We start from the raw sequence: 25,093 nt of genomic DNA, 5'->3' as shown, positions 1-25,093 counted from the left end.
GTTATATTTGTCTATGTGGTTTTTTCAGTAAATTTTTTATACGATTTTTCAGGTAGAAATTAGTAGGGATATAATCAGGGGCAGGGAATGGGAATTTACCGAACCCTCCTCTATTCAATCATAAATAGTTTTTAATAAAACTAAATTTCTTGAGACCGGGAAGCAATCCCGGGTGCTAATTGGAATTCTGTTTTTTGTTCAAAAAAATTTAACGGGTCAAAACATGGGAGGGATAGGTTGACCCACTAATCCTTTTCCTACGTTTTTTTAATATATTTAAATCTATAGTTAGTGGGTTAACAACAGTTACAAAAGTATTATAACATTAATTATCTATATCTTTGAGAAAAGAGTGGTAAAAAAAGTTTTGATGCATTGCTTTTCAACCTGATTGACCTGTACATCCTTTAGCAATTTTTTTTTTGATTTGACCACTTTGATCTGTTTGATATAAAACCAAAACATCGTTCGATTTTAATAGATAACCCAACATGACTCATTTTTTTCCAGTTTTGTCGGTCGATGGAGACATTAATGTCATTTTATTCTCATATGTGTCATGGGCAACATGGGTATTTACAAGTTAACTGCGAAGGCATCTACTTACAAGGTGACAAAGATTAGTGATTGGGAGTCATTTGTGTTCATTAGGAACTACTTATTAGTGCGATCATATCTCTTGATGTATCTTATAACTATCCTACTCATGATATTATATGCAATTGTAGATTGGCAGACCAACTCTGTATGGGTTGGCCGCAAAGGGAGAGTATGGAGTCAGAAGAAATGTTGAAGGATGAACTTGAGCTCAAAATGGCTTTTTCATGTTGTCCCACTCTCGATGATATATGGATGTCACTTTGTTTATGATTTATGAAGTGAAGGATATCAAATTTTAGGTGTTTGTTAAATCAAAGAGGACTTGCATCTATAACATTAGATGTGGCAAGGCGTTCTACACCAGCCGGACTGCGCTTATGTTACTTTTAGTAAATTATTAATGTAACATTATTTGTCTTTTTCTTGATATTTTTGTACATAGTTTATAAAGAAAACTTCATACCTAATACCTAATGATGCAATTCATTTTGTTACTAATTTATGTCATGTCACTTTATTTGTATTACTTTTATTGATACACTTATGATTAATGTAACTGAAATTTTCTTACCCGGGTTACCACCCGGGTTGGCCTAATTGAAGAAACATAAAAAACCCAATTCAAAATGAAATATGATAATTCCTTTATAAATGTTAATGTTGATTCTTTATATATTTTGTATTTTATAATTCAAAATTGAATTAAGTCATTATAAGTTAGTCAACCGTAATATTGGTTTGTTAATGGAATTTAGATTTTCATTTTTATGAATTGATTTTTTTAATTAATCAATTCTCTAACTAATCGCCCATCTATTAATTAATAATTCAATAATTCAAAAAAATATGTTTTTGTAAAAGTCACTGAAAATATTTGTTATAAATAATTCAAAATATAAAAATCACATCTTCATATTATTGCTAAGATATAGATAGTTCAACATTTTAAAAAAGTGGAATATTTGCAATAATTTTGAACAAATATTTCAATGGATTAATTAATTATATTAAATAGTAATCACCATTTCAATCGATGGATATGGTCTAAATTGAATTTATGTTTCAAGCCCATTTTCATTTTACTTTTATAAATTAGGTTATCAACCTATATGTTATACTCAGTAATCCATTATATGTTTCATTCATTCATACAATCCTTTATATTCCTTTTGAAATGCTACTCTTTGAGATTTTGACCAATCTAAATGCTATATCAATTCATCGTTTCAAATGTGTATCCAGAGAATGACGAGACAGGCTATCATCCTTTCATCTTGGTCTGAATCATTCTACATACGTAGAACATTATCTAGTAATATGTTGAAAATTATATGGTAATTGTTACCATTGATAAATCACATTGTTTGCATATATTATTATATACGATTAACATTGAATCATATTATATATATCCCCACAAATTTTATAAAACGGACCATTGCAATAAAATTAATAAAATATTAATATCCTTAAAAATAGAGCGACCCGTGGGTACCACGGGTTATAACCTAGTATTACATAAGTAAAATGAAGCATTCTTATTGGTTGAGACTTCTTTTTTATTCTTACAAAAAAATCTTATCATTTGAACCCTCCACTACTTTAAAAATGGTTAAGTTATATTAATAGGTTAAATTTACATAATTAATAATATAACAATTCATATTATAATAATAAGTTACAAAATAACATCAACCCTATACTCTACAGTGGTTTTTTTTTTAAGTTTGAATTAACTCCTACATTATAAATAATATACGTCTATAGCCTAATAGTTTTATTATCTTTTTATAACTCTCGTTCGTTAGCTCTTTTAAAATGACCAAATAAGTGATTTTTCTTTTTGAAAACATAGTAACACCACGTGACCACCACCATTTTTTCGTACGTTCAGGTTGCAATACCACGTCATAGGTACCACACCATCAGTTTTCTTCTATTTATTACATTGTATTTCGTTTTTTTTTTTCGTATTTACATTGTGTAGCTTCGAAGTGGCCTTTAATGTTTGATTCGTACCAAGATTTCCTACCGCAACGCGGGAAATCCTAGTTTATTATCAAACAAGTTCCATATTTCTTTTTTATTTTTTTAAATTAAATTATCATCTCATTGTTTGATGAAGAGTTGCATATCATTTTAGTTCATGTGGTTTGGTCTATTTTGTCAGTTTAGTCCAAAGTTTTCATTTTTCGTCTGTGGGTGCAAAAAGGTCTCACCGTTGCCAGTTTAGTCTACTCGGTTAACTTCAAGCATTTTTTCGGTTAACGAGATGGCAATTTAGCCATTTTATATGGCCGAATTGCCCTTCCAGTTAACAGATATACATATAAAATGACCGAATTGCTCTTCTCGTTAATAGGAAAAATGGATAAAGTTAACCCAGTTGACTAAAATGGTAACGGTGAAACCTTTTTGAATCTAAAAGCAAAAAGTAAAATTTTTAGACTAAACTAACAAAATCAGGGGCGGACCTGTAGGCATATACGGCGGAGCCCGGGCTACGGCTCAACTTTTTACTAGAAGTGTAAATTTTTTTTTTTTCGTTTTTTATAGATAGGACACCCCTGAACAAGTGCGAGGACACCCCTCAAAAAATTTTTTACAAAATAATAAGCCTGCAGCAGCCCAATTGAAGTGTCCAGCAGCCCAAAATAATAAGGCTGCCTGCTTATTCAAGTGTCCAGCAGCCCAATTGATTATTCAAGTGTCCAGCAGCCCAAGTGCCCAGCCCAAGTGCCCAGCCCAAAGCCCCAGGTCCTTAATTTTTTTGGGCGGCAGAATGTTATGGCATATCAAAAGTCATACGAATACGATTATACGAATAGACAGACGAATAGTCGGAACCGATTTCAGGATTTTCAGCAGGTCATCGAGAATTCAACAGGAACCGATTATAGTATTCGACTTGCAGCAGATTTGCAGCAGATTTGCGACTGATTCTGGGGCCTGGGCAGTTTCGACTTGCAGCAGATTTGCGACTGACATCCACAGGCACCGAACGGCGAACACTAACTGACTAACAACAGGTTTGTAGAATTGTTTCGATTTCGATAATTGTTACTTGTTTAGTTTGATGAATGAATAATGATGATTGATAAATAATGTTTCGAATTTTCGATAATCGTCTAATCGGCACTTTGGCAGTTTGGCAGCCCAATCCCATTCGCAGTTTCGCACAGCGACATAAACAGTTATTTGATTGATAATTCAGGTTTGTTTGATTGTTATTCAGTTATTTGATTGATATTTGATAATTGTTTGAACTTTGACTGTTATTTGATTGATAATTGTTTGAACTTTGAAGTGATGACGAAACCAAAATCCAAAAAACAAGCTTTAATTGGGAACTTTTTCAAAAGAAAATTCGAAGAAATTAATGATAATGAGTCAAGTCCGAATGTTGGTAATGATATCCAAGCAAATGATGACGTTGATGCAAGTCCGAATGTTGATAATGAGAATATCCAAGCAAATGACGACGTTGATGCAAGTCCGAATGTTGATAATGATAATCCTACAACTCCAACAACACGAGGTATTATTGATTTGAATGATCTTCCTTCGGATCCACATGATAGGCCACCTATTACTAGTTATCACCCAAATCAAATAGATGACATAAGAAGGTCATATCTTGTTAAAGGTGCTTTTCAACCTCGTAGTCATAAGTTTCCCGTTAAAGACTGTTATGGAAAAAAAAGACGTTTTGTTGTTAGTTGGTTTAATGATTGTAGTTGGTTAGAGTATAGTATCAAAGCAGACAAAGTATATTGTTTATATTGTTACTTGTTTAAAGAAGATGTTGGTAATCAAGGCGGAAGAGATACATGGTCTTCTAGTTCTAAAGGCTTTTGTGATTGGAGTAAAAAGGGGTCATTAAAGGAACATGTCGGGAATGTTGATAGTCATCATTTAAAGGCGGCACAAAAATGTCATAATCTCATGAATCAAAAGAAACATATGGATGAGAATATGAAGAAGTTGAGTAAAGAAGAAATGATTGCAAACTATTATCGATTACTTGGTTCCGTTATGAGTGCTAGATTTTGTTTAGAAAACTCTTTACCCTTTCGTGGCCATGATGAGTCGGAAGAATCTAATTCTCAAGGTATGTTTCTTTCGGTGTTAAACTTGATTAGTACTAACCACCCGGAAATTGGAAAGTACACATTAGGGAACGCAAAAAAGAACAATAAACTGACATCGCCAAAGATTCAAAAGGAGATTATTGAATGCTTTTCAAAGGAAGTAACAAAAAGCATTTGTGCAGAAATTAAAGATGATGTATTTGGGTTGTTGGTAGATGAATCTAGTGATGTTTCTTTAAAGGAGCAAATGGCTGTAGTTGTTAGATTTGTTGATAAACTTGGGGCTGTTAGAGAGAGTTTAATCGGAATTGTTCATGTGAAAGACACGACTTCTATAACTCTTAAAGAAGCCATTGATGATTTATTAGCAAGCAACCAGTTAAGCGTAAAGCAAGTAAGTAATAAAATTCATAGATTCTTTACATTATTTATTGTATTAATCATTTTTTTTATGTTATAATTTTTTTTTGTTTTAGGTGAGAGGGCAAGGTTATGATGGTGCAAGCAACATGCGGGGAGAATTTAATGGATTAAAAGCGTTGATTTTGAAAGATAACCCGTCAGCACATTACATCCACTGTTTTGCTCATCAACTTCAGTTGGTTATTGTGGCTGTTGCAAAAAAACATAGCGGTGTCAAAACATTCTATGAGTTCATTTCCATGGTTGTCACTACGGTTTCAGCTTCTTGCAAACGAAAAGATATGTTAAGGGAGGAAAAAAAGGCTAGAGTGGAAAAAGAATTACTTGAAGGTGAAATTAAAACGGGTAAAGGATTAAACCAAGAGGTTTCCCTAGCACGACCCGGTGATACGCGATGGGGTTCACATCATAGAACCATAATCAGTTTGCTTAGATTGTTTCCGGAAGTTGTGACCGTTCTCCAATATGTTAAAGAAGATGGAGATTGCAGTCAACAACGAACAAATGCAAAAGGTATTCTATCGTATTTTAAAAAACTCGAGTTTGTTTTTTATATGCATTTGATGGGAGATATATTAAGTTACACAAATGCTCTTTCAAAACACCTTCAACAAAAAGGTAAAGATTTATTAGAAGCGGCCAACTTGATAAATGGTACAAAACGAGCATTAAATGCTTTAAGACAAAATGGGTTTGAGCCGATGTTGGAAAAAGTGACTTCCTTTTGTAAAAAATATAACATTACAATGTTGGACATGTCGGAAAGTTATGGTAACCCAAGAAACCGAAAGAATGTCATTACAAATCGACATCATTTTGAGGTTGACATTTTTAATGAGGTTTTAGACATGCAAATTCAAGAATTAGGAAGTCGATTTAGTGAGGTAACAACTACTTTGATAAAAAATATGTCGGGTTTAAATCCTTCTAACGGTTTTTCTAAGTTTGATCCATCGAAGATATTGGCGTTTGCTAAGATGTACCCGGATGATTTTACTACACAAGAAATAGGGACTCTTTTGGGTGATATTGAGTCATTTCGTCACACAATAAGCGATGATGATAACTTTGACAACTTGAATGGAATAAGTGATCTTGCGCGTCTTATGGTTAAAACGGGAACGCATATTTCTTGTCCTATAGTTTATCGGGTAGTTAAGTTAGCTTTGCTTGTACCGGTTGCAACCGCAACCGTTGAAAGATGTTTTTCGAAATTGAAGCTTGTCAAGACGGATTTACGCAATCGAATGGGCCAAGAATATTTGAACAATGCTATGGTTTGTGCGGTCGAAAAGGATTTTCTTCGTGAAGTAAAAGACGAAGATGTGATGGAACGATTTCAAGCTATGAAAAAAAGAAGAGGACAAATCTATTAGGTAATTCTTTTACTTTATTTTATGTATTGTTGGTTTTTTTTTAATATTGTAGGATTGCACGGTAAAAAAAAAATTTTTTTGGGATACCCCTGAATTTATGTTCTAGTTCCGCCACTGAACAAAATATTCAAAAAAAATAAAGAGTAAAATGACATTTAACTCCTTGATGAACGTAGACTATAGAGTGAATTGCAAAACACACGAGCATCTAAAAAAAACACCCCCCATCTATCTATCTATCTATCTATCTTACTTACAGTTCCAAAAAAAAAAAAAAAAAAAAAAGAAGATATGAACTCCAAAACACCCCCCATACGCCCAAAAGTCCAAAACACACGAGCATCTACAAACTCACACAGGTCAAACCCAGAGGATAAAGACGACCCAATCTATCTATCTATCTATCTCACTTACAGTTCAGAAAAAAAATAGGGTTTGTGTTTAATTGATTCAGTTCCATCATCTGAAGCATAATCTTTTCGGTGTTGCAAAGGTATAATTCGAATTTCTATTCACTTTACAAGTACAAGTTGTTGTTTAATCGTTTTCTGTTGTTACTGGTTACTGTTTTCTTGTTGTTTTGGTTCTAGCTATTCTTTTATCTGTATATGGTTGTTTAATTTGTGTATAAGTAATAACAAGGTGTTTGTTAGTTTGACAAAGTAAGTGATTAAAAGGAGGAAACTGTTCATTTGGAATCATAAGTAAAGGGATAAATAATATTATACAGCACCTATCATTTTAGGGTTTGTTCATCAGGTTAATATATGCATTATGAACTATAGGCCTTTTTTCTATGTTACATACATAGTAGTCAAAAGCGCAAGGCTCACTCAAGGCGCAAAAGGCGAGCCTTGTGAGGGACCGAGATAAGCAACGTGCATAGCATAAGCGTACCAGTTTTTTGGGGTTCTAGACATGTTTTAGGTTTGTTTGGATGTTTTAAACCAATTTGCCCGGAATAGTCAGTATTTGGTCGGAATCTGACCGAAGTCTGGCTGGAATCTTGCTCGAAGGTCGCCAGAGCGCCAGGATGGCAGCAAGGTGTCTCCCCTTCGCCTTGCCTGGCCTGAGGGCCTAGGCACACGCACCCGAAGGGCTTTTGACAACACAGGTTACATATTAGGGTAAATGTACTTTTGTGATAAAATAAATGTATGCAACATGATGACAGTAATTGTTTTTGTTCTTGAATGGGTATCGCCATCGTGGGTTGAGTTCAGACAGAGTTCTTTTGGAATTTATGCAAACTTATCACAGTTTGGGGTTTTTTTTGGTAAAGGAGGGTGGAAGGTCTCTCATAGTTTATTTTAACGCATAAAACTGTTACTGCTAACGAACAGTAACCCCCAGGCCTTGTGATTCTAGAAGATAAACGAATCAGTATATTGTCGCCTTGTCGGTTAAACCATTTACCCAACGCCCCGACTTTCCATAGGATCTTATTCTAAATGGTTACAGGCCAAGCAGGTTGAATTAAAACAAGTACATCATTATTGAAGTAATATAGTTTTCATAATTGTATTGAGCACAGTGGCACACTACTCGTTTATAAAAAAAAAAATATAATGTTTGGACAAAAAGCATTGTGGGTCGGACCCACCCAAACCCAACAAAAAAGCAAGTTAATTGTTTTGACCGGGTACCGAACCCATCAACGTGTATACAGTTAATTGTGTTCATCGTCTGATACCAAAAAAGATAACCCCAACCACTATCAGTAGCAGCAACCCAAACCATGGAAAGTTTGCATAAAGAGTAAATTACAAAAATCGTCCTTTATGTATGTCACCTATTGCAAACTATGTCCTTTATCTTCAATAATTACAGAAAACGTACTCAATGTTTGCAAACCCTTGCAAGTTATGTCCTTTAGCTCTAACTCAGTTAATTTTTGTGGTTAAATCTGACCAAATGGACCCCACATGACAGTATTTTTGTGGTTAAATCTGACCAAATGGAACCCACATGAGAGTAAAATGACCAAAATACCCTCATGTGGGGTCTATTTGGTCAGATTTAACCACAAAAAATTAACTGAGTTAGGGCTAAAGGACATAACTTGCAAAGGTTTGCAAACATCGAGTACGTTTTCTGTAATTATTGAAGATAAAGGACACAATAAGCAATAAATGACATACATAAAGGACAATTTTTGTAATTTACTCTTGCATAAATTCCAAAAAAAAAAAAACGATTCTAGTTGCAGCCCGTGGACGTAGGTCAGCTTAGACCGAACCACGTTAAATCCCCGTGTTCTTTAGTTTCGTATTGTGATCATGTGCGAATAGCTATAACATGGAAAGTGTGTTGTTGGTAGCCCTTTTTCATGTGCTTCAAACATGGTTCGAATTTTATCGATAAACCTGAGTACATATGTACGCATGGTTTAAGTTCTATTACTTATATGGTTTACCACCATGATTTTCATAGGTATTGAAAATTGAAATCAAATAACTCATACCAGTTGCGAATTTAAGGATCCCTCAAAGTTTCATACTTTTACAAGCATCTCTAGCTATAGAACTATAGGAGTATCTGGGGAGGATCCAGCAGCAAAGCCGCAGGCCCAATAAAAATATCATTCTATTAGTGTTCAAAACGCCCAACGAAAGTATTCCTTAAACTCGTTTTTCGTTTATCTGTTAATGACGAGCTGTTAGAAGTTTGTTAGGAAATATTACAGATTTTGGAGTCAAATATCGCGCCATCAGGTAGTTGTTAATTACTTGAGTTTTGTGTTGAAAATTAAAAATTGTGATAATTAGGTCAAGGTTTGTTAATTGTATTATTGTTCACATAAACTGAAATCTGTCTGACTAGTTTAAATTTGATTGTATAAACTTTAGTATTAAAAATCTGATACAGTGAAGTAGTGAACTATGAAATTTTTGGTTCTGAACTAGAGTTTGTATGGGAGTGTATTGGACTGTTGGTAATTTACATCAACTACGGTCCTCACACTTTCAATTAAGATATATACGTATATTTATAGCATAGTTGTCGAAGGCGCGAGGTTGACTCAAGGCACAAAGGATGAGCCTTTGGGCCTCAGTGCAAGGCGCTTAAAAAGCGAGGCTTTTTTACACGAGGTGTATAGTATAAATACACAATTTTTCGGGGTTTTTGACATGGTTTAGGCTTCTTTAGGGCTTGTTTAGGTTGATTCCAGGCTTGTTTAGGGTTGGTATAATTGTTTCAGACCTGTTCAGACGATTTTTGGCCGGAATTATCATCAGAACGTGACCTGAAAATGTGCCTGAGAGCCTGAAAGTGGGGGGCCTTCCGCCTTTGAAGCGAAGCAAGAAGGCTGCGCTGGGCCTGAAAAAAGTGGGCCTACGCGCGCGTCTGGGTGAGCCTTGACAACAGAGTTATAGTAGTCATGGGCGGATCTTAGAAGAGGTGGGGCAGGGCCACGGCCCGGGCAAGTTTTGCGGGCGTAGTGCTAATTTTCCGCATTTCGATCGAAATTTTTTATATATACTATGTTTGGCCCTGGCTTGCCCGGGCTTTTTTTAGTGCCCATGTCTTTCGGCCCTGGCACGTTCAACGGGCAAGATCCGCCACTGATAGTAGTCTTGACCTTGTTATCCCCTAGTTTGAGAAAGTTGGGATTCCTTACTCAGCAGATGACAACTGAGAAAATGTGTTTACGATTTTTATAAGTTATAATGGTTATTGACCCGACCCATTTTTACCAGCAGTCATCAGTTTTCGTCTTTATTTGACCTGGTTCACCTTTGTCTCTCGTAATGAAAATTTCTGGATCCGCCACTGCACTATTGATATCAACATTGTTTACTTGCCTGTTATCTTTTATTACTCGTGGCAATCCTGTCCCAAAGATTACAATTTGGTTCATATCGACTTTTAACATAAGGTTTCGGGTTGTTTTGGGATGTATAATATATGTAATGGTCTTATTTGATAGCACTAAGTATAAGAAGAAGAAAAAAGAGTCTTCACGAGCGACTTAAAAAAAGAACGCTCATTCAGGTTTTTAATATGAACTCATTTTTTTTGTATAGTCAAAATTGCATATACTTTCACCGGAGTAAGTGAATTACAATTTTCGTCCTTTATGTTTGTATCAGATTGCAATGGATACCCTTTAACTTCATTAATTACAGTCACAATCCTTTATTTGGAAAACTCATTACACTGTACGTCCTTTAACGCTAACCAGGTTAAAAATTTCAGTTAATTGTAACATGTGCCTTGCACATAAGGGTAAGTTAGTAAATTTACAACTATATTTAAAATATGTTTTCTTTTTTTCTTTCACTTTCACAGCCACCCAACACAAAACCTTATCACCTTCTCTCTCATGTCTCTCTCTAGAAAATAACCGGCCACCACCTTTGGTGGCCGAGCCACGGTGGCAGCGTGGCATGGCGGTGGTGTATTGATGATGGTGGTAGTGGCTGTGGCTGGATTTGGGGGATTTGGTGATGGTTTGTGGAGATGCGATTCAAACCCAGGTGGTGGTGGTGCTGGTACGGTGGTGGCGGAGGATGGTTGAAGAGTGAGAGATGGCTGGATAGGGTTTTATATATACAAATGAGTGAAATTACCAATCTACCCTCATGTGCAAGGCACATGTTCTGACTTAACTTAAAATTTTAACCTGATTAGCTTTAAAGGACGAAATGTGTAATGAGTTTTCCAAATAAAGGATTGTGATTGCAATTATTGAAGTTAAAGGTCATCCATTGCAATTTGATACAAACATAAAGAACGAAAAATGTAATTTACCCTTTTTTTAATGTATTGTTAAATAAATTAGTGTAAGAAAATACTTAGTTTTTTCATCTCCGTTCATATATGTCAATTCACAACTCTTTTTAGTGTAAATATTATGCCATCATGTCTGAATATGTTGATTTTTCCGCAGAGTTGACTTCGTCTCCGTTAAGCAAAATAGTTGATCTTGTCTTCATAAACAAGTGATGGCTGGTGAAGACGAAAAAAACTTGGTGGAAATCCTGGAAGAAAATCACCCGATCGACATCACCAAATACACAAACTACGTCCATTCCCCGCAATGTGGTGCCATCGCCACTTTCTTCGGCAACACCCGTGACACATTCGATGGAAAAACCGTAATCGAGCTAAGATACGAAGCGTACGTGCCAATGGCTATTCGTTGCCTTAAATCCATTTGTTCGTCAGCCAGATCCTTATGGAACCTCAACGCCATCGCTGTGGCCCACCGACTGGGCTCCGTTCCTGTAGGCGAAACAAGTGTTTTCGTCGCCATTTCATCTGTTCATCGGGTTGATGCATTGGATGCTTGTAAGTTTGTTATCGATGAGCTCAAAGCATCTGTTCCGATATGGAAGAAAGAGGTTTACTCAAACGGTGAAGTGTGGAAAGAAAACATGGAGTTTCTTGAGAGAATACCGGAAATTGGGAAGATTAGGTCGTGCTGCAAACCGAAAGTGAAGGTGGAGGGTGATGAAGTGGTAAAAACGGGTTGTTGTGGGCCGAAGGTGAAGGTGGAAGATGATAATGGCAATGCATGATCATCTAGAATTGTGGTGGGTTGTTTTCAGTTTTGTGTTTGTATTTTGGCATTGTGAACATAATATGCAATAAAATGCCTGCTTCTATGATTCATATTAAGTTATAAACTGAGAAAGAGTATAATGAGCCATTTAAATCTAACATGGAGCGTGTGGTATGGTATATATAGGCTTCTTGAGCCTATGGATGTAAACGAAATGAATGGAGCTTGATTAGGTTCGAGCTCGACTCATTTACTTACGAGAGAACAAGCTTGAGTTCGATTCGTAAGTAGTTTTTCAAGCTTGGCTCGGCTCAATGTGTTTATTAGTTGCTAATTGATTTATATACATTTATAATTATTATATTTTATATATTGATTATAATTTCTTTATATATAACATAATATATATTTAAATAATTGTTATATAATTTCTTAATTATTTGTCATAATTATATATTAAATAATTGTTATTATATAAATAAACATTAAACTCGTTTAGGCTCGCGAGCCAGCTCAAGCTTGATAATTGAAGCTTGGGCTCAAGCAACAAGCTTTCTTGTTTAGGCTCGAGCTCATTTAAGCTCTGTTTGATTAAGTTTTCAGTGATCCAATTTTGAGTAGCTTACGAGTGGCTTGGCTCTTTTATACCCCTAGTTGAGCCGACTCATAAAGATGGTTAATATAAGGTTGGATATTCAAAGTCCGGTTTTTTTAGGTTTGATTTATCATAAGATCGAGTTTGCCTAGCTTTTAGAGATGCTAAGCTCACGAGTTTTTAAGGAGTAAGTCGCCCTAGTGGTGCACAAATCAGGTTTTCAGAATACCCGGTTCCAGGTATGGAACCGGGTTCGGGTACGATCGAGTTCTACAAAATCGGGTATTGATAATACCCGGGTCGGGTCCGGGTCCGAGTTTTATATAAAAAATGTATGCCCTATATACCCGGGTTTGGGTAGGGTTCGGGTCGGGTTTTCTAATACCCGGGTCTTATAATACCCTATTTTCGGGTTCGGGTATGGATCGGGTTGGGTTCAGGTTTGTTTCGGGTATTCATTTTTTTTGGATAAATCATATAAATATAAAATGCAAAACCTTTTTATTTCAAAAAACATAGAAATACATGACACCTAAATAATCATTGAACCGGATCGAATAAGATGGTAAACATAACTTGATCGTCTTCGTTTGTTGTTCATCATCAAAGAACCCTTTTATAGGGTATAGAGATACAATGTAAACCAAACAAATGATCATAATACACTTTCTAACGGCTATATAGCCGTTACCAAGGTACAAAACTCGAAAAAACACAAAAAAATGAAAAAACCTGAACAGGGTATTGGGGAACCCGGACCGGGTATTGAAAAACCCGGTTCCGGGTTCGGGTTGAAACCGGGTACTCGTAAAACCCGGGTTGAGAACGGATATAAAAAAACCCGGTTTCGGGTTCGGATTTATAACAGAAATGCATACCCAACCCCTACCCTATGGGTAGGGTCGGGTTCGGGTTCGGTTATAAAAAAACCCGGGTTTTATAATACCCAGTTCTGGGTTTTATTTTCGGGTCCGGGTCGGGTTCTTTGTGCACCACTAAGTCGCCCCATGTATACTCCATTGTCCCAGACTCTTTCGCAAGTGTCATGTGGTGTCGTTGTATCCTCTCACACCAGTCATTTTTTTTATTATGGATCTCTTGTTCCGTCTTGTATTGGACTCATGAAGAGGGTGACTCTCTTAACTAGTGGGGCCCTAAGAAGTGCAAGCATTTTATGACACACATTTAGTTTATCGTTGAGACCCTCCAAATGGGTTATAGGAGTGATCAAGAACCCACACGTTTAAATATGCTTTTGAGTAGATACGATCTTTAAACATTTCCACATTAACATCTACCTATAACGAAGAGAGCCATAAATTGACATTAACATCTAGCTATAGTGAAGAGGCTAATAAATGGATATGAAAACGACTGTTAGAACTAAATCTTTTTGAAAAGATTATATAAAAACCGAATCAATAAATATAAAGTTAAAAATTCGTTGTCACGATAGTGGTCGTTCTCAGCTTTGACATTCTCCCCTCACTTTCACTTTGTAGTACTTGAAATTTTCGGAATATTTAATGAAATATGCACAATCAAACCACTAACCTAAAAACCTTTCCCTTCTTAGTTGAATGTCAACTACTAGTACACATTCCTTAATATTAAATTGTATTATTTTTATGTCAAAAAAGAGCATATCGTCACCGGTTTAGCCGGTATTTATAAAGGCATCAATCCTAACGAGAAGCCACCTCAGTCAATGGACCTCGTTTGAAGATGCCCTTTCTCTACTTCTCATATTATAGGTGCTCTTAAGTGCTAATGGAACCGGTAACCAGTCTGATTGGCCGGATCCAGTGTCTATAGATATATAAAGTAAAAGGAAGAAAAAGGAAAGTATATCTTTATAAAATATTTGACGAATATACCCTTAGATATAACAAAATTTGACCTAAAAAAATAAAATAAAAAAGATATGATGTGGTGGAATAGAGAATGTATGCAGGCACGGGTGATGGCTTTTGCTTTTAAAAGGGCATCGTTGTTAACTCCCATTTTAACTTTATGCCCACTTTGCCCTTTTTGCCTTTTACCCCAAATCTTCAAGTATAGGCATGGAAGAATAACACGCACACCAACAATGATTTTGATGCTTCCATATCCATATCACTTCACTTGATCATTTACCCCATATGTTATTTTAATCTCTATGACTTAGCGAAACTAAATCATGTGTTGCGTATGAGAAATGATACCAAGACGATTTTGTTCCGATTCTTGGTTTTGTTGGTTTAGAAACGAAGTTTTTGAAAAGAAACGGTTGTAAATGGAGGTTGTCACGTTGCAAAGAGAAGTATGTTGGGATCCAAATATATGAGGTGTGATTTATATTACTCGGGTTTAGAGTGAAATCAGTATACCTTTTTTTAAAAATCTATATAGTAAAGTATATTGAAAGTAAAATGTTTCTATAGATTCGTATGATGATGAATCTGGTTAAATTAAGTGAAACATGTATATTATGAGATATGTGTTCGTTATAGAACTAATGTAAGTCTATAATGTGAGAGACAAAAAATACTAGAGTAGATGATTGTATAATCACATTATGTATCATAGTTAAAACATGTACAAGTGTTTATGTGTAAGTATACGACAATCTAACTTACATTGTTTATGTATTGAAACAATGTTTGCCACATCATATATGTATATTTCACAACTTTATCTTTCTATCAACTTTAATCATGTATCTCACATAGATATTTACATATGCATAATAACAGGTTGTTTTTAATGAAAGTCGTCGTTTAAAAAAACCTAAAACTAACTTTAGTAAATCTAATTGTAAAAGTGATACAATATGATTGGTGTCTTTTTAATTGAAAAAGATGATAAACATTAAACACTCAATATCGACTTTATTGGATTTTTGTGGAAGTTTATGAGACAACAGTCAATAAAAGTTAAAGGGTCAATGTACAATAAAGCTTGAAGATGGGGATGAAATATGAAAATAAAGCAGTATACATATACAATATATCTTTGAAAACAAAAGAATTTCTTCTTTGGCCGTTAAAAAGAAAAAGAAATTAAGTGACAAAAAGCTTTTTCATTGCTTTAGTTTCAGTGTGGTTTGCTTTTAACTTTTAAGTTGGTTTGCGCTTCTTTCTTTCGTTCTTTTTTTGTTTTTTTGTTTTTTTGTTTTTTTTTTTTTTTTTTTTTGTTTTTTGATGACTAAGGCTACTCGGTATGGTTGATAGAGGATGGGCTTCCACGTTAGCGCCACGTAAGATGGGTGTAAGGATGGAGCAAAGAGAATGGATCTAAGGAAATGGAGGTTGAGCCTAAAATATATATGTATATGTGTGTGTGAGAAGAAGATGCAACAATTTTTGTCCTTTACTTCCCGTCCTCATCGTCCCAACACCGACGTTCAAGACGCCGACGAGCCACCCGCAATGGGGTGTGTGTGTGGGGGGGGGGGGGTGGGGGGGGGTCGTTGGTCGTCGCCGGGCCTAGACGACCCCTACACCAAGTGGTCTTAATGATCCGCAACGCCACCTTGACCTAGTGCTCTTTACGAGCAGAGCCATCCTAGGGTAAGCTGAGGTTTGACCTGATTATAAACCAAGTTGGTTTGACTCAAATTTAAAATCGGGCTGAGAATCTAAGCTTAAGCACGGGTTTGGTTTTTAACCGAGCTAACTTGACTTGGCTTGGTTAGGCTTGAATTTTATAAAAAAAAAAAAAATTAATACATCAAAACTCAATAGTCTAAAATTATTCAATAGTTCAAAATGGTATATCGAAAATAAGTTCGATAAGCCAAAATCAAGTTTAACTAAATACAAAATAAGTTTCAAATGTCAACGAAATACAATATAAGTTCTTTAGATCCTAATCAACCCACATATATACCATAAATATTCAACTGCACACCTAAATTCCCACAAATAATAACCATTTTTTATAATATATTATATGTATATAAAAATAAATTATATTCAAGGTAAAATAATCCAAGCCAAATCAAGCCGAGCAAACGAGCGAGCCAAGCCAAGCCAAGCCAGTCCAGCTCGTTACGAACCAAGTCGAGCTAGACTCACTTTCTAATCGAGTGAAGCTGGCTCAGCTCAGTTTTAAACCAAACCATATCAAACAAACTTTTTTCGAACTAAATCAAAGCGAGCTACGAGCTACACTCTTTTTGGATAGCACTATATTCACCTCCCATTCCAAACGTCTATTTTAATGCTTCAAGGATAATCTAAGAAAAATATATCATTGCTACAACATATATTATTAAGTTTCTATTAGATTTGTAATCTAAATATATGTGTTAGGGTTGGCTTATCGTGTCAACCTGACCTGTTAAGATCCGAACACGATAAGACACGAACCCGAAATAGGTAAACACGACACGAAATCTTATCGTGTCAGATATTCTAAACACGAACACAAACCTAATAATAAACAGGTTACACGAAACGACCTGTGAAGACACGAAAAATTACCAACGTATCATACAACTTGTTAAGACACGAACACGACATGTTAAGACATGAACACAATTTGTTATTACATGTTTGATATTTAGCCATTAGCAGGTCTTAACATGTATTGTATAATGGTCTTAAGTCTTAACAGATCTTAACATATCATACTGTGTCTGACATGACCTGTTAAGACACAAACACGACCTGTTAAGATACGAACACGATAAGACACGAACACGAAATAGGTAAACACGAACACGACACGAAATTAAACGAGTTTTCTCGTGTCAACCTGTTATAGACATGAAACTTATTAACTTCTATCATGTTCGTGTCAGAATTGTCAGCCCTAGTATGCGTATGCTTATAGCTTAGAGCATTCACATTCTATCCATCAAAATATGTGAGGGGAGGTTTTTATATTATAAAGGGTATAAAAAGTGGTTGTGAGTGGAGGAGAGAGAAAATGTTACTGTTCATCTGTATATTTGAGGGGACTTTAATATATATTGAAAGTGGTTGTGAGTGAAGGAGAGAGAAAAATGTAATGATAATATTATTTAATTGAAAAGGAGAGAAAAAAAATATTTGTTTTTAGTGAAAATATATTGATATAGGAGTTGTTTTTTAGTTGAATGTATGTATAATTTGATGGATTGAATGTGAATGCTCTTGTAACTTAAAACTTAAGAAGTAGGAAATATCTCTTTCGGCTAGAATTATTAGTTAATTTAGTATACTAATAACTGTTTAATCTAAACCACTTATTAACGTTTTATTTTAAGAAAATTATGAGTTTTTAAAAGATTTTTTTTTTCAATATTTCATGAATGTATTATATTTTTTTCTGTGTTATGAGTCTTAAATTTTTGTACTTGTGTATCTCTATATAATATTTTTTGGTTACTTAGAATAAATGATACATGAATAAGGCTTGAGTATCTGCTTTTGTAAAAAAAAATTCTCACTATCATCATGATAAATAATGTTCAAACTCGATTTGAGTGCATGTCTTTTTACTTACATATGCTTAAGAAAATATTCTATTTAGCCTCACGAGCCTCACGGATCATTTATGTAAATCATATTTGGAAAACAATACACGAGTAAATCTTTTTTTTTTTTGAAACATAAACTTCATTAACAAAAACCAACCCACAAAACGAGGCGACCAAACACACAAACACTTACATAATTACAAAGTTACACCAATCATTCTATGAAACTGTTCTAGATTTAGATCTATTGCTATAACACATAAAACTCGTAGTCTTCACATCCTTAATTATATCTTCCACCCGACTCTGTTTATTCTTGAACTTTAACTTGTTTCTCGCACGCCAAATACACAAACACCCCACCCTAAGGCCATGTGTAGTCATAACCCCCCTTTGTGGGCGTTATGCATTTAAGCCCGTAGTTATAAAGCCCCTACCCATCAATACCTAATTATTAATTTTCATTTTTATTAATTGATTAAAAAAACACAGACTAATTTTTGATTGGTCAAACAAAAAAAGAGCTCCTCCATCACGCCGCGATATGTATGACGCTGCCATCTCTTTTTCGTCCCATACCGCCCCCCGTCCCGGTGTTCATGGCGCCATGCGGCGCTATGGTTTGGCTTTTGGCTGGATATGGCGCCCCACTACCATCGCTCTAACAATACATTCAAAAGCCACCAGTTAAACCTATCGAAAAGGCAAACAATACATGAGTAAAGCTACATTGTAAATTATTTATCTCATATTTTTTGGGTGTTAATTACTTAATTGTTGATTGAATGAGCACAAGAAAAGGCAAACTAGAGTTGCAGGAAATAATGATATAGAAGGTAGTAGGCAGGGAGAGTGGGTGTAGTCTTATCCCATCCACATGATATTGCTCTTCAATCTATATCACATCTTCAGTCGCATTAATATTAATATTAAAGTATGATTTGTAGTTTCTTACAATCGTATCTCATCTTTAATTTTTATTTTTATTCACTAATATAATTTGATGTTAAGTAAAAACAAACCATACAAGTTTGGTACAACTATACAACCACAATCGATATGTGGTACTCTTCTCGTCCCATAAATCTTTTACCTTTTGACCATCCCTTGTTAAAAAATAAATATATAAAACTCAATATTAAAATGTACAATGTAGAAATATAAATAATATACAAAAATATGAACTAAATAAATCATAATAGTTTATATAACATATTATGACATGTTAATCATGTCTAACTCGTCATTTCCAGTTTAGAGCTTGTTTTTTAGTCGAAAGTCAAAGAGTTTAACTTCTCCTTTAACTTTAGATTCTGACCTATTTGGTCAAATTTAGGACCCGATTAAAACTTGTTATATGACCATGATATTATAGGGAATAACCCTCTGAGATTATACCTTCTGATCAACTAGCTTGATGGGTTATTTGACACGTCAACATTAGAAACTTTAAAATGCCAAAAATGCCCTTGTGGCAAAAAAAATGATTTTAAAACCAAAAGAACATATAATCTGACTTTGAAACTGACTTTATAACATTATAAAATATGTTTTGGCATAAGGGACTCGTCATAGTCTCATTCGACCGCCCGATACCTGTAACATCCCGCGTTTTCGAAAGTCAAAGTCAAAGTCAAGATTGAAGTCAAAGGAAGAAAAGATCGCTAATTGCGATCTGTCACTCCTTGCTCAATCCCTGCTTGACTTCTTTGACTGTAGTTAGTCTATTTTATGTTTTTACGTTAGTTGTATTATGTGGAGTATTTAATTACAATCGAAGTAATCGAATGTTTATCGCTACGAACCGCTTTACGACTGTAAATAATAGGAAGTAACAATGCGATAAAGTCAATTAATCAGTAATCGAATAAATCTAATCATCATCGAACTCGAAACTCGAAGTATGCGATCTTAGTTGTTATTATACGTGTGTGTGTGCCTTATGTGTTACTTGTGCATGTTTATTTATGTTATATGTGGTGATCAATCGAAACTCAATTGAACTCAATCGAAACCGAATTAGATATAGTAGTTGGGATTAAAAGTAATTTGAATAGGAAACTATATCGTACTCGCATCGTCCTCAATCGAAATCGAAATATCAAAAATCGTCGCATCGAACACTCGAATCGTGCAGCTGATCGATCAGGCTACCAGCCGATCGGACAGGCTGCCCGATCGAGCTGCCTGGCTGATCGGCCAGCACTTTCCTCATTTGGCATCCTATAAATACCCCTGTCATTGTCATCATTTCCACTTTTGGAAACCTCTGACCGACCAGCACGCTTAGCTCATCCTTTTCTCTGATTTCTCTCCATTCCGGTAAGATTTCGTCCTAAATCTTGTACTTTCTTGATCTACACGCACTCCTACACCTTTCTATCTTGCAGATCTTGATTTCTAAGCGTGAAATCAACAAGATTCAAGTGTTCTAGGATGATGTCATCATGGTGTTCTTGAAGAACTTCATGTTTTGACCTCAATCCACCAAGAATAACTTGGATTTAGCCGACTTCCACATAAACAAACAAAGAACTTTCATACATCTAAACATATACACGGTGAAAAGGATTGAAAGATGGTTTTTCCAACTTTCTTTCAACTCTTTTACACCCAATGCCTTCAAACCGATAGAAACGGAGCTTGTGCCGACTTGCTAATCATTCCGGTGGTTGCATGGCTCAAGATCTGGATTCTACCCACGAGGTTCACCAATTCCGGGTTAAACGTTAAACTCCGTTCTGAACAGTTCACCAGCCGGATTTGGGTGATTCCTGTCCGATCAGGGGAACTAAGTAAGGACGAGGGTTCTATGGTTCGACTCGTTGTCAAAATACCTCAATAAAACATCAAACAATCAGAACGACCAATTGATAGGCGAACAGGCTGATCAGGTCAGGGTGCTGACCGATCGGACTGACTGTCCGAACGGATAGCCAGCCGATCGGCTAGCACATGGTCCCCACTTAGTTAGTTTATTCTTTTGAAGTTAAGTATCGAACGAACTGCTGTTCGATCGGACTACCGTCCGATTGGATTACTCTTGGGATCATGAGATACTATACCTCAACACTTAATCGAATTTTTCAACATGTTCGATGCATTAAGAGTGCCACCCGATCGAACAGCCGTCCGATCAGGAGACACCCTGCTGAGAACTTGTTTTGCTAGAATACCTAGCCGATCGGGTTGCCGGCCGATCGAACGACCGTCCGATCGACCGACCTGAAAGGTAAAGATACTTCAAGGTTTTCAAATGCTACAACAAAAACTTCAAAAGTCAAGCCATCATACGCAAACACATCCTACTCAAATGAAGAAACAATCCACTCGAACAGCCATCCGATCGGACTCCCGTCCGACCGGATTGTCAACCGAACGGTCAGCCGTCCGATCGGACTACCATCCGATCGACCAGTTGTCCGACCCTCCAACACTTGTTTTCCATTTTACGCGTTGCTTATTGTTATGCTATCAAACTATTCAGGCTAACCCTACTCTCAAGCGCTCCCTTCAATCCATCAATCGCTGTGAGTATACTCGAACCCTTTTTGCTTTCGCACTTTTGGGTGTTACATACGTTACTTATTCTAAATCACAATCGAACACACTACGCAATACTTTATACGCTAACCGTTATCACATGTATTACGTGACTAAATGAATGCTTGTTGTTATGTTTACACGTGGAATGTTGTCTACCTGCCTTAACGACGATAGTACTATAGTTTGGACTCAGCACCCGTTCACACGAGGGTTGTTAAGGACAATTACTTGCATGGATTACGGTCGTAATCATGTATTGCGAACTGCCTCGGGCAGTCAACCCGCAATCATTGGTATCGATAGATCCATGTCGATAATTAACATGCTTTGTTTTCCTCTGTGTACGTGCTGGTTATGCGTAAACTATTTCGAACTCTATTATGCTATTATCAAACTTGTATGCTCACCTTTACATTTTATGTATTGACTTTATTTTAACGTATGTGACAGGTGTTTAAGATACTTATCTACTAGGAAAACGAGGCTAGAATAAAGCTCTGGAGCCCAACAAATAGTTGTCTGTAGTGGTCAAATTACGGGTCTCTAGAAGCAGATAAACAATTGCTGTTTATTTTAATCTGAGTTGTCGGAATAGAATATTTGCCTGGATTTTTGTCTTTAATAATTTATTTACTGTTTGAGATACGGTATGGGACGTATTATTTAAATTGAATAGTAATGATAATTGTTATGGAAACTTCTGGACAATCTGTTTCGCTCAGTGCCATGCCCCGATGATAATTGTTATACGAGTCTTTGCACTTGGAATGGTATAAACCACATTCTATCAGGTCAACCCCTAATCTAGCGAACCGAGCGTATCCTTAAGTTAACCGGTCAAAGTTAAGGACTTATAAATGACCCGATAACATTCTAACGAATAATATTTCCATTCATTCCAGAGTAGAAGCCTCTAGTAAATGGCGCCTAAGGGTGAGTTGTTTTGTATACGGTCGTGCTAAATATATTGATATAATGATATTATAAAGACTAGCACAAATAGATACTCTTAGCCTATTTTACTTTATAATTGACCATGCTATTTGTGTGGTCTTGTTTATAATGTTACAAAAATCATTTGTCCTTTGAGATGAATGGATGATTAATGATATATTTATTATATACATGTGAAACAATATTATTAGATCACTCTCAATCTAAACTAGTTTATATTGACGTCGCGCGTTGCGGCGAAACCGAGCAAATGATAATGTAAAACAAACGTGATTTGAAAATAAAACATATTGTTTAGAAAGTTAAACCATTAGAACGGCTTAGTTTATCATCGTACCGTTTTATGATACTAAATAAATACTTTATTTTGAGTAAAACTTCGTTTTTAACAAAAGTTATAACGGAATGTGGGGTAAAAAATCAAACACAACTATATATTTAAGTTTTTAGGAAAAAGTTATAAACGTAAATTATTGCCGAAGTATCAAATTAATCGATAAATTAATATATGTTATAAAAAAATAAAAAAATAAAAATATATTATTAAAAGTAAATATAATAATAAACTATTATAATATATTAAATAAAATAATAACAAAAAACTATATATTATTATAAAAATAAAGTTACTATTCATCATCCTTCATAAACAATATATAAACTATTATAATATATTAAATAAAATAATAACAAAAGATATATATCTATATATACTTAAAAATTTAGTTATATCAACTTTTTTACAACCTTCATTATGAGCCTCTTAAATACATAGGTTTACATTATATCTTTTGACTTATCCATATATCTAATAACAATAACTCAGTGAAGTTAGTAAAGGGACAAATTAGTCTTTCTACATAAGTATAAATTGATAAATACAATTAAATTGATAACTTTATATTAAATCATTTGACTTAAATACTTTATAAAATTCGATTAATTGAAACCATTACCTGAATTCAATTCTGCAACTCAATAGTTTAACTCTCTGCCTTCTCTCCGCTCCCTCTATATTTCTTTAATAAAATTCAATTAATTGAAACCAATACCTGAATTCAATTCTGCAACTCAATAGTTTAACTCTCTGTCTTCATCCGCTCCCTCTATATACTCTTTCTTTCTCTTAATAAATCACCAGAAGGTTTTTCCAATGCTTTGCAAGGATTGTGGAAAATAGGATCATCCATCCAAGATACAGGTCTCAGTCGACCAGATACCAGACTTCACAAGAACCAAATCCAAGTTGATTGAGATCCAAAAACGAAGATTCAGAAACGATTTGAGATCTCCATTGTCTCTCTCTCTCTCTCTCTCTAATCTTAATAAACAGGTAACCCGTAACCCTAGGTGATTCAATTTCGTGTCTTACAACTTAGGGTTTCTGATGCACAAAACTAATAGTGTTTGTTTCGTTACTTGATATGTGATATTAACGATTTTTGAATTAGTAGGAATGGTGTTCTGAAAACTGATATCAGCTATCCTATTGGCGCTTAATTTTAGCCCAATTTTGGGTGTGGGTCTGCATTTGCTTCTGAATTTGATGTGCTGAATGATGGGCCTCCTAAAGAAACTTATGTGGTGGATGATGATGGGGTTTTGAGTAGGGTTACAAGGTCTGATTTGAAGAAGTTGTTGGCTGACTTGGAGTACTGGAAGAAGATTAGGATTGATTTTGTTACTGTTCGGAAGCTCACGGTTAGTGCACACTTTGATTAATGTCACCAAGAAAGATCTTTGAGCGTTTATATGGCAATAGGTTGCAAATGTTTTATCAAACAAAATGTTTTAAGTGGGTATTTGGAACTCATTTCTAAAATGATTAATGTTACTTTAAATATCGAAATAAACTAATTAATCTTCGTGTTTCTGAAAAGTAATAACTGCATAAATAGAACACTGTATTTTGCAACAGTTAACTAAGTTACACTGTGTGATTGTAAATGTAAAACACGAACCATGCTCATATAGCGGTTTTCCCCTTTTGGGTTTCATAAAAATAAAAATGATGGCATGCTTGTAAGTTGTAACAAAACACATAATTCATATTTTTTACTTTTAAAAATGCTACAGGTAAGTATTAAAACCTTAATAGCATCGCCATCATCACTTTAGGTAACTTCAACCCGTTTGACCCATTTGTCCAGTTTTCTTCACTGCATTATTTTTTTTTCTTTTTACTCTCTTGAACCATTTGAGATAAAGAATAGCCAAATCAACCCATTTATAAGTGACCTCTTTTACGTTTTTATGCATATTACCTATAAATGAGCACCATGGGAACAACCAAGTGTATCATTTTATGCATATCTGAAGTCAGTTTCAAGTGGCCTTTGGCCCAATGGCATCTTTTGGTTCCGTATATATCCTAGATTGAATTTTAAGTCTCTTTAGAGGCATTTGTTGTTACATTTGTGTATCATTATATTCACTATTTCTATTCTTTTCTTTCCCATCTCAAGAATAAACGAACACAGAAACATATATTGGCTAACCCACATTTTTGGCCGAGCATCTTTTTGCTAATGCATCAATTGCAGTTTTGACTTA

At 35.1% G+C, this 25,093-nt stretch overlaps 2 protein-coding genes across 2 annotated transcripts; both read left to right on the top strand.

Moving 5' to 3' along the window:
• Window positions 1–3,909: 3,909 nt before the first annotated feature.
• LOC110882961 (zinc finger MYM-type protein 1-like) lies at window positions 3,910–7,110 on the top strand. Its single transcript, XM_022130836.1, has 3 exons — window positions 3,910–5,085; window positions 5,168–6,265; window positions 7,081–7,110. Exons 1-3 carry the CDS (start codon window positions 3,910–3,912, stop codon window positions 7,108–7,110), a joined length of 2,304 nt encoding a protein of 767 aa, XP_021986528.1.
• LOC110886107 (molybdopterin synthase catalytic subunit) lies at window positions 6,800–12,157 on the top strand. Its single transcript, XM_022133866.2, has 2 exons — window positions 6,800–6,983; window positions 11,385–12,157. The coding sequence occupies exon 2, from the start codon at window positions 11,440–11,442 to the stop codon at window positions 12,013–12,015; it is 576 nt and encodes a 191-aa protein (XP_021989558.1). The 5' UTR covers window positions 6,800–6,983; window positions 11,385–11,439; the 3' UTR covers window positions 12,016–12,157.
• The last annotated feature ends 12,936 nt before the right edge of the window (window positions 12,158–25,093 follow it).

The sequence above is a fragment of the Helianthus annuus genome, chromosome 10 (genome assembly GCF_002127325.2).
Source record: "Helianthus annuus cultivar XRQ/B chromosome 10, HanXRQr2.0-SUNRISE, whole genome shotgun sequence".
Taxonomy (NCBI): domain Eukaryota; kingdom Viridiplantae; phylum Streptophyta; class Magnoliopsida; order Asterales; family Asteraceae; genus Helianthus; species Helianthus annuus.
The sequence above is the reverse complement of the archived record's forward strand: the minus strand, read 5'-3'. Positions and strand labels throughout refer to the sequence as shown.